The 11,267-nt window shown below is 39.0% G+C and overlaps 1 protein-coding gene across 1 annotated transcript in view; it reads left to right on the forward strand.

The window, feature by feature from the left end:
- Nucleotides 1–10,642, forward strand: part of LOC101620358 (olfactory receptor 2G3-like) — an 11,655-nt gene extending 1,013 nt beyond the window's left edge. The window contains 3 exon segments of the mRNA XM_012734151.1: nt 9,767–10,256; nt 10,259–10,509; nt 10,511–10,642. Of these exon segments, the coding sequence (XP_012589605.1) occupies nt 9,767–10,256; nt 10,259–10,509; nt 10,511–10,642 (873 nt within the window).
- Nucleotides 10,643–11,267: the final 625 nt, after the last annotated feature.

Consider the following 11,267-nt stretch of genomic DNA (forward strand, 5'->3'; position numbering starts at 1 on the left):
GTCTTGGGTTTCCTCCAGTGACATACAATAGTCCTACTAGGGACGGATGTCGTCTTCCCCATCCGCATCATTGCATGTTACCTGACTTGAGAGCTATTTGTCATCTCCAGTGTTTGTCTGGATCCTGTCTCCAAATATTGTAATTCTTCTGTTCATATCATTCTGTTTTTACCCCTCCTTCCTGTTATCTTTTATTTCAGCCTCCCTGTCTTTAATCACTCCTTTTTCCTTATTGTTTTCTCCTTTTTTAGTTTTCTTTACATTTCTTTCTTTATTCTTATTTTCTCTTCCATTATCCTTCTTTTTTGTCTTACTCCATTTTCCTTAAACTCTTATTTCCCTAAGTTTTACTGATTCTTTTCTGTACCATCGTGTTATGTGCATCTAATTTTTCCCATTCCAAAGCAACACTAGTAATTTGAAAAAGCAGTGAATTCCCCACCAAATGTACCAGATACCAAACATAAAGTTTTCCTTTGCCTAGAAGGGTAGAGTGTGGAATTTAACCAGAGGATTGAGAACTGAATCTTACCTTCACAACATCCTTTTGGAGATTGTGCAAGTTTTATTAAACATTTCTTTTTATGTGTACATTTAGGAAAAGAAAAGAATGTTGAATGAAAGACTGACTAGATCATATGAATAGAACAGCTGGTAGGAAGTAATCCCTAAATGTCACCTATCATTTTTCTGTGTTTCTAATCTTCTGATCAGTGTAGTTCTCCCTAGTCCATGTGTATTATTTTAATTGTACAAATACAAATTCTTACCCCCACAGTAATTCCTTATCCATTGTACTTTGATCTGAATGAAATTACAATCACCTGAAAACAGGAGAAAATAAGTCAATCCTTAAATTGGTCTTTCTAATATGGAAAAAATCAAGTGATTTATTTTTCACTAACTTAGAGAAAGCATGACTCACTTGTTTGAAAGTTGATAATAGCACTGAGCTATATAAATCTTGTCTCCTTCATCCATTTATCATAGGCATAACTTTAGATAATTAGCATTTCTGACCCTGAGTTTCTTACACTTGTTACGAGTATTTTAGAAGAAAGTATTTTAGATTTGTTATGAGTATTTGTTATGCATTTTGTCATAGCCAAACCAAATGTAATTAGTCAACTCTAATCACATGAGTTGACTCAACTGATACAGTGACTGTGATTCAGTTATAATAGTCTTGCTTTGGCAACTCTAGTTTTACATTCATAGAGTCTGGAGAACAAAGTATTTCTCACACAAAGTCTACAGAAAGCAAACCTTATCCAAACGCTATGTAGCATTCTCAAGATTTGTCATAATATTTATTTCCCAATCTACAAAATGGACTCATCTATGATAGCAATATAAGATGTATCCTGAGCGGAAAAGTCATCTTTTGTAACCGGATCAACCTGATCCCATACTTGCTTGTATATAATTATCCAAATTTTCTTAATTGATTTTTTATAAATATAAGACATCTCTTTCTATTATCCTCACACATGCTTTATTCATTCTACCATCATTTTTACTTAATTCATCCTCAAAATGAAACTCAGCAAATAATATTTTAATACAAAGTTGATTTGTAATTTATGTCCTCAAGAATTTACCTTAACATGTGCACAAAGAGCATAGTTCAGCTCTTCAGTCACTTCTGTGTTATACACACAATCGATAATGTGTGTTTCACTCTATCACTTTGAAAGATTAGGACATCCTAGCACTTTCAAAAAATAATAGATAATCGGCCCTCCCTAGTGGCGCAGCGGGTTAAAGCACAGCACTGAGAATCTAAAGCCGCTTCCGCATGAGTTCGATTCCCGCCTGCCCCGCCTGCCCCGGAGGTGACCATATGGCGTGGCAGACCTCTCCTGACCCGCCCGCTGCTCCCCTCAGCAGTGTACTTCGTCGATCTGCCTGCTCTGCTCCTCACTCTGTCTCTGGTGAAGCCTCTCGCCGCCCCTGAGCCTCTGGCCTATACCCCAGTTCTGTATGCACAAATAAATAAATCTTAAAAAAATAATAATAATAGATAATATTTCTATGACATAAATGTCACGGTTCATGAAATTAAGAATGAATTTTAGGTCAAAATAGGTAAAAATTAACCAAGAGGGCAAGTAAATCAAATGTCTTGTGTTGGGCGTTTCACAGTAAAGGTAGATCTCTTGATGACCCAGTAGTACTATGAATGAGGTGGTCAAAATCACAAATACATGTGGAGTAAAGAAATTGCTGTCCAGGAAAGCTTGTCCTGAATATGACCAGGACAAGGTTCCACTGGATTCCAATGGCATATATCAGCAATGAAAAATGTGGTACCTTATACTTTAATACTACACAATACATTATTAAATGTATTGTATTTAAGGAACGTTTTTTCAAGTTCACATTTTTCTACTATGTTTAATCCCTGGAATCCTACGTGATTTATTTAAGAGTAAAAAGAGTTTCTAAAGCATAACAAGTTGAAGAAGTACTTACTCCTACTGTTTTCTGAAGTCCATATAAATTATGTTAAATATATAATCAAATTATTACCATATTTTTAATTGGACAATGTTGGTTTACAACACAATCTATGACTGAGGAGTACAGGTTCTCACCTCTTCAAATGTGTGTTGCCACACCCAATCTTCAGCATCATCATCTTCACTCTGTTTTTTTTTGTGCACCCACCCCTCTTTGCTTTCAAACCTCTGGAAGCTTCATTGTGGTGATACTTGTAGGGTTTGTTTTGATCTCATTGTGCTTTTTATTTATGACACATGTTAGTGAAATTACTGGTATTTGTCTTTCTCCTTATTTACTTCACTTACCATGTCCCTTTGACTGTAACAGAGAGCTCTGGTACACAGTTGGCGTTTGACATAAATGACAGAACTAGTCACTTTCCCACTCATTTCTGTCTTTTTCGGCTTAAAACAAGGAGGTTTTACATTTTCATTGAGTAACACTGGGAATGGCAGGAAATATGGATGATGTAATGTGTAAGCTTTTCTCCTGCCGATCTGTCTTTTGTCTGCCAAAATTTAATTCTCAGGCCAGCTACACGGAAGTCTATGAGGATAAAGGTGAGGTTTGCCTCTTCAACTTAGTCTGGTTGTGAAGATACTTTCTGGAGATGAATATCCAGACCTCCAGATAGGATCAAGAGAGCACATGCCCCCTCAGGACACAGGAGCTAACAGAACACCTAACCTGTTCACTCACTAGAGAGGAGCCTATCAGGTTTCGGGCTATTGTAGGGGAAAACACAGGAAAAACAGACAATATGCATCAACTCAGAGCACAACAACAACAAATCAAAACTATGTGAGAAAAGATATTTAATCACAATGTCCATATGGTTTAGGTATGAACACTAAGCTTGTCATTGTTATAATACAATTTGTGATTTCTTTCAAATTACTATATAGTGAAGCTAAGACATTTTGGTATAGGTGAGTGTTCATGCATGCATGTGTATGTGTGTGTGTGTGTGTGTGTTAGAAAGAAGGAAAACTATGCAAAATAAATCTAAAATTTTCTCTAGTAAGCTCTGCAAGAGGAGGCAATAAATGATAAAATGTCAGAACAGCTGCTGATATCCAGTCCCTCAGGAAATCCTGTACTCTGAGCCTCAAAGTATGTCCACAATTTTATCACTGTTGTCATTAATACCCTGAGTGCTCTGAGTCTTCTTCACTTCTCATCCAGATCACAATTTCAGTGTCCATTTAATCACTTCACTCCTACCCACCCAGGAAATTCTAAATACAACAATACACAGCAGATCAAATCACTCATTATCTGCTAAGGACCTGATCTGAGCATCAGTTTTAGGCAGTGCCAAAGCCCAGCTCTCACAGTGACCCCTGGGCCCTGTGACACTCCCCTCCCCTTCCTCCTCTGCAACATCTGCCCTTGACTCACTTGGCTCAACACTCCTCACCACCCGTGGTTATTCAGATACACAGAAGACCCTGCTCTAAGGCCTCTGCTGTCCTCTGGGAGGTTTTATCCCAGACACTGCTTAGTTTACAAATGCTCCCCCTTCAGGCCTGGAGGGAAGCAGGATACCAGCTGCTGGTATTTCCTTGAATCTATGTGGAACTCCAGTGGAGTCTCAAGCAACATAAGCTTGGAATGACTGGGTTCACCCATGTGATTTTCTTGTAAATAAATGAGGTTACAGTATCAAAGAATACAATATTGGACAGTGAATGTATACTGTATTTTTATGACAGTCTATTATTTCTATTCAAATATTTCTTTAACTTATGTTATTGTAATACTTTAGTATATCATATAAAATATACCAAAGAAGTGCGAATTCCCTATTTATCAGTAATACTTCAGATTTACTATTAGCAGTTAAGTGTTTGTATAAAATGTTATCACAGATTTTCAACTTGTGGGGTTCACTGTTTCTAAGCCTCACATCATTAAAAGGTTCATTGCACTTGACATAAATTTATTTCCATATATGATGTTGCAGAATGAATTTTAAATTGAAGTTGAAAAATAAGGCACTCTATATTAATGAAAAACTGATTAAGGTAAATAAGCATTTTTTTAATATTAAATCTTTTATTTTTGTTTCTTAGGAATTTATTCCTTTAGTTGAACAACCTCTACATACAATCAACATATGGTTTAAAATATTTTTTTCTCAAACAGTGACAAATTTAGGTCTGAAAAGGTTTAATGACTATCATAACTGTTCTTTGGAAATCATTTAACAACTTTTAAGACCCCCAACGAAAATAGAAAAAATGGTTCAAGTGTATCAGCAACTGGTTTTTAATGATCTATTCCTAAGTCAGCAAATCCAGATTAATAAAGACAGGAGAAAGTCCACCCTGTATTTCCTTCACACTGAAATCCACCCTGAAAACAGAAGCTTCATTAGGCAGAACAAGAAAGAAACAACACATTCAGCAGAAGATGTTGATTTTGTGGTGTCATGGTGGGCACATGATGCTTGTGGAACAGTAAGATTTTTGAGGGTACTTTGAGCAAGAAGGATCAACATGACCACAAATGACACTTAAGGCTAATTTGGAAGCCAGTAACATGTATGGTGATCTAATATACACCTTTTCTCAGTAACCTATGAGTGTAGTGTGGGTTGACCCAAGGTGATTTGTGAGACAGGCATGAGTGTTATGTATTTTTAAATTAAACCTCTTGTAATTTCTCCCAGTTCAATGGTCACAGAGCAATTTCAATTTTCATTCTCTCACCTGAATATTATCTGATGACCACCAGCTCTCCAAATTAGCATAGACCACTAATTCAAAAATAGACCACTAATTCATAGTCCTTCAAGTGTTAATTGCCTTTCCCTAGTTCAGCTTCACCACTGCCAAAAGCCAGTTTAAAGCATGTTTCTCACTGATTTTAACAAAATTCTACCTCTTGCACAGAACTGAGTGCCTAGAAAAAACCCTCAATTATATGGGCACTGAGTGCATGACAGAGGAGCCAAGATTATACAATGGAGAAAGCAAGAGATTCTATGGCATACGCAGCTGGACATTTGCATAGCCACATGCAGAAAAAGGAAATGGGGCCATACTCTGACAATACACAATATTTAAAACAAAATTGATAAGTCTTGGATGTAAGACTGGAAACTCTATTCCCTCTCTGGTGGCACGGGGGTTAAAGTCGCAGTGCAATCAAGCTATCACCAGCCAGTGCAGCCTGAGTTCAATCCCCAGACCAGGGAGTGACCCATTTGGTGCAGCAGAACTCTTCTGTCTCATTTACTGTTGTCTTCACTTACTGCTGCTGTATTTTAGTAATAGCTACCTATTCTGGTCTCAACTCTGTCTCTGTTAAGTACTCTAACCTCCTGAAACTCTGGCCTAATACCTGCTCTTGTATGCATAAATAAAATAAATCTTAAATAAAAATGATTGTTCTAATACTAATACAGTATGTAGAGAAAACTCAGATAAGACATGCCACATCATTGGCTTCAGGGATGTATTTGGGGACTAGACTCCAATGGCAAATAAATCAAAGGCAAACATAAACACCGGGACTATGTTACACTGGAAAGCTCCCGAACAAGGAAAGCAATTATCATGAAAACAAAGAGAAAGTCTACTCAGTGAGGGAAAGTATTTGCACATCACTCATCTCCAAGGGAATATTATCTGAGATCTAACAAAGAACACCAACATCAAAAAGAAAGAAAACAAACTACCATTAAAATGATGGGCAGAAAACGAAATCTTTTTCTACAAAGAAGAGGGACTTATGAGCAATTTTACAAATGTGAAGAAATCTATAATTTCATTTACCATCAGGAAAATGCACAAGATACATGTATAATGAGGTAACATTCACTCCACTGAGAATGACTCCTATTAAACAAATAGGCAAACATCAAAATCCAGACACAACAAACATTGGCAAGTATGTGTAAAAGTAGCCCTCACTGTTGAGTGGAATATAGACAGGTCTAGCCTCTATGGAAAATAGAAGGAGATTCACCAACATCTAAAGTACAGATGTACTACTGAATGCAGCAATCCACTGCTAATATCTACCCAAAGGACACAAAATCACTGATCGAAGGGATATATGCACTCCTGTGGTCACTGCATTCTACTTACTGCAGCAAATTTCTGGAAACAATTTAAATGTCCATAAAGACACAAAATCTTGGAAAAAGATTATTCTAAGGAGTCCTCCCTGGTGGCACAACAGCACTATAAAGCTATCTGCAGCCACTGCAGCATGAGTTCAATCCCCCACCAGGGAGGTGACCACATGGCGCGGCAGACCTCTCCTGGCTCCCCGCTGCTCCCCTCAGCAGTGTATTTCAGTAGATCTGCCTGTTCTGCTCTCCACTCTGTCTCTGGTGAAACCTCTCACTCCCACACCTCTGACCTGTACCCCAGTTATTGCATACATACATAAACCAATCTTTTAAAAAAATTACTCTAAGACAAAAAGAGGGTCCTTATTATATTGGTTCAAGAATACTACAAAGGATGGATAAGATGATCCATCCTTTACAGGTGCAAGAGAACGCTAGCATCTCCCTTTGGTTTTTATTTTGGTCATCAGAATACAAGAGAGCTTGCTTGAAAATATGTGGGACATGGGGTCGAGGAGCTTTAAGAATGTGTTGAACACTTTCCGTAGAGATGGGAGAGACAAACAGGAAACACACAGATAGACTTCTGGGCAGAAAGAAGAATTAACTTCAAAGTCAGAAACTTCAAGTATTTTTTAACGAAACATTTCAGTTTAATTCCTTGTCTATGAGTGACATCTGTCTGTCTGCACAATTGAAGAAGCCTCTGCTGAAGATTTCTGGACCTGCAGTTTTTCAAGGTAGACACGGTGAAAGGACAAGGTGACAGAAATTTAACGCGATGAAAAGAATTTGAAGCTATCAGTCAGCAGAGATGTATACCTACATGCCTGTATGTGTAATATACAGTGCATAAATGATGTTACTAATTTAATGTTGGTGTTGACAGATACGAGAAAGCAGCTAAGTGGTGAGGAGTTTGTGAGCACAGAAGTTAAAATATCAGTAATTTGCTGTCTACTTAAAGAACACTGAAAGGTCATAGCAGAACGACCCCTGGGACAAAACTGTGGCTAGTCCAGACCTGGTGTTAAGTGCCAATTAGGACAAATTTGTTTCTGGGATCTTTTCAATCCCAGGGACAAGCTCTGCCCTCTCCAGTTTCTCCAGACCAATCAAATAACAGCACTACAAGCAGTATGTGGACTCATTCACTGACTCCTCATTCCAAGGCAACTGTTATAGGGACTTGATGGCTGTGAGTTCTTTGATATGTTAAGATGAGACATCTGTGTGCTAAAGGTGGCGAGCTTCCTCGCCTTGCCTTCTCACTAGTATGGATTCCTTGGCTTCCCATGTGTGTCATGCCTGTGATCACAAATGTTTTTCTGAAAGATTCATTTATTTATGCATACCAGAGCTGGGTTGAAGGCTGAGTTACAAGAGAGTGAGAAGATTCACCAGAGACAGATCAGGAAGCAGAGCAGGCAGATCTACTGAAATACACTGCTGAGGCTGACAGCAAGACAGGAGAGGTCTGCTGCTTCATGCGGGTTAATTCGCTGGCGGGGGGTGGAACTCATGCCTGGACAGTGATTCATAGGCTGAGACTTACCCACCTATTCATGAGAACAGCTAACTGATTTGACCTTCTTGATTAATTTGTGTAACAAGTAATATAAGAAATTATGTTCTACAATTGCCTTTTAGGGAACATTCTGAGAGCTTATTGATTTTACCAATGATGTGTAGAAAGTGATGTTTGTCCCAAATATGAAATACAGTGACAGTCTTAGGGATTTGCTTTGTATGAGTAAAATATATCGATATTTAACACATTCACTGCTTTTATTACTGTTGTTTTAGAAAAGATATTTCTCTACAAGAGGAAGAAATTCTAGTAAGTATGATCTGGTTTGAGACAGCCTCCTTCACTCACCTACAACCCTCCTTTCTCTGATTCTCATTCATCCATTCAGTTCAACCTTACATTCAAAATAAGCGACTGAAGCCTCTGTCCTGTCTATAATCACACACAGAAGCCTGCAATGACTCATTTGCTGCAGTCATTGCATGGACTTGCATCATGATGTTTTGTGGAATAAACTAAGTAACCCCTAAAGAAAATATATCTTTGAGATTATGTGGCTTAATCTCATTCAACATTTAGAAGTGAATGTTAAATTTACTACTTCCTAAGGTAATTATTTCACAAAAATCACCTCTGTCATCTCTAAGAAGTTATCATTTGCAGGACACCAAGTACTGGAAAACATGCCCAACTCAAGCTTATTTTTAGAGAATCAAAATGTTATTTTCATTTATAATTAAATCTGTACTTTCAGGACTTTGTTTCCTGCCATTTAAATGGAAAGATTTGTATGAACTCTGTGCTAATGAATGCATTTTCATTCAACTGACTTTCTTTCACCTTCTTCCTTTTCATTTTTTTTCCTGTGATAAATTTCATCTCAGTTTGTTCCTGGTTATCTGAAAAAAGAAGCTGCTTTTTCCTGTTTAGACTCCTGTACCTCTCTATCCAGAGTGCTTTGTTCATGTTGCTACAGGAAAGGGAGAGGGGGCCCCCCGAAGTCCCTTATCTGCTGGCTCTAAATATGTTCTGCCATTCACAACACCAAGAGAGAACACACACTGTTGGGCTTGACATTAACAGAAAGGAACTTTAATACAATTAGTGGGCAACAAAGAAAAGGAATAGAAGAAGCTTCCAAGTCACCTTATGTTACCCACCCTACTGGGTAAATTCCGAGTCAAACAGGGTTGCCCCAAAGCAGAGTCACCGACGCCCAAAGGCTTGGTCACAATGTGAGAGTATCTTTTGTTGGGACTCACAGGAGAGGGGAAGAAACCTCCAGAGAAGTCTGGTAGGAAAATAGCAAAATCAAAATCAAGGTAAAAGCTGCCATTCCTAACTTCCCCACAGGTTTCTCACCCACTCGTGTTTCAACCAGTCTAGGACCAAGTGGAAAGTGCCACTTGTTCACATGTGTCTGCTCCACGTGCCTCCCCAGGCCTCCTTCTCACTCTCCAGCCTTCTCCTTCCTTCTGAAGTCTCCTCTCCAGCGTCTCCTCCGTATGCCCCAAAAGTGGCTGCCATTTCTCCCTCAGTGAGTGTTTCTAGAGTTGTTTGAAATGGTTGGTATTGGGACCAGTGGCCACTTTCTAAGCTCCTCTTACACTTTCTGTCTCTGAACAGGTAATGGGCATCACCAATAGCAGTGTCAAGGGGGACTTCATCCTGGTGGGCTTTCCTACCTGTTGACCCTGGTGGGAAATACAGCCATTATCCCGGTCTCCTCCACCGACCCTAAACTCAAAACACCCATGTACTTCTTCCTCAGCCACCTCTTCTTAGTCGACCTCTGCTTTACCACCAGTGTTGTTCCCCAGCTGCTGTGGAACCTCCGGGGCCCAGCCAAGACCATCACACTCCTGAGCTGTGTGGTCCAGCTCTATGTGGCTCTGGCCATGGGTGGTGCTGAGTGTATCCTGCTGGTGATAATGGCTTTTGACCATTGTTCTGCTGTTTCCAAACCTCGTCACTATGCTACTGTGATGAACCCAACAGTGTGCAAGACTCTGACAGGGGCTGCATGGCTGTGTGGAGTCATAAGTGCTCTCACCCTGAGCACTGTCACCCTTCGGCTGACTCGCTGTGGAAACAGGCAGATCTATAATTTCTTCTGTGAGGTACCCTCAATGAGTAAGTCTGCTGTGTGGACATCCATGCCAATGAGGTCCAAGTGTTCACCACTTCATTAGTCTTGCTCTACACATCCTTATTGTTTATAATGACATCTTATGGATTAATAGTGAGGGAAGTTGTAAAGATCAAGTCAGCCCTGGCTTGGCGCAAAGTCCTGGGGACATGTGGATCCCATCTGATGGTAGTGCCTATCTTCTATGGGACTGCTCTAATGATCTATGGTCAGTGCAACAGCTCCTTTTCTGACACTCAGAGGAAAAATCTTCTCCCTGTTTTATACAATAGTGACCTCCTCCCTCAATCTACTCATCAACACAATGAGGGACAAAGATGTGAAGGGAGCACTCAGAGGACTGGTTTTCAGAGACAAAGGCTCAAAACCATAGGGATTATACAGAGAAGCCATGTTTTGTGACAAAAAGAAAGTGACGGTCATCGTGGATATTGCTCCAGTGAACAGCCACAGTCCTACTAGGGATGGCTGTCACCTTCACTATCTGCTTCACAGCATGTTGATTAACTTGAGAACTGTTCTCTCCAGTCTTTCCCTGGCTTCTCTGGACCCTGTCTCAAAATCCTTTATATTCTATTGCTTATATGATTGTCTTTTGCCCTCCATCCTGTGTGTCTTTTTACTCAGCTTTCTTATCTTTTGTCACTTCTCACTTCTCTTATGGTTTTCTCCTTTTTGGGTTGTTTTCCTTCTATTTCTTTCCTATTTTCTTTTTATTTTCCTCTCATTTGTCTTCATTTTTTCTTACTCTATTTTCCTTAATTCTTTCTTTGCTATTCCAACTTTTAGTCATGCTTACCTGTTCTTTAATATAATCTGCTTCTCTATTTTATGCCTTCTCAAAAACAGCTAATAATGTGTAAAAATATCTCCACCCCATTATTTCAGTTAGCAAATAAAAAGTTTTCATTTACCTAGAGGTACTTGTACAGAGAACTGAATTTTTCTCCACACCATCCCTTTGAATATTGTGCAAGTTTATTAAAATTTTTCACTAA

This window comes from Condylura cristata, unplaced genomic scaffold (genome assembly GCF_000260355.1).
Source record: "Condylura cristata isolate star-nosed mole 26May11 unplaced genomic scaffold, ConCri1.0 scaffold00048, whole genome shotgun sequence".
Taxonomy (NCBI): domain Eukaryota; kingdom Metazoa; phylum Chordata; class Mammalia; order Eulipotyphla; family Talpidae; genus Condylura; species Condylura cristata.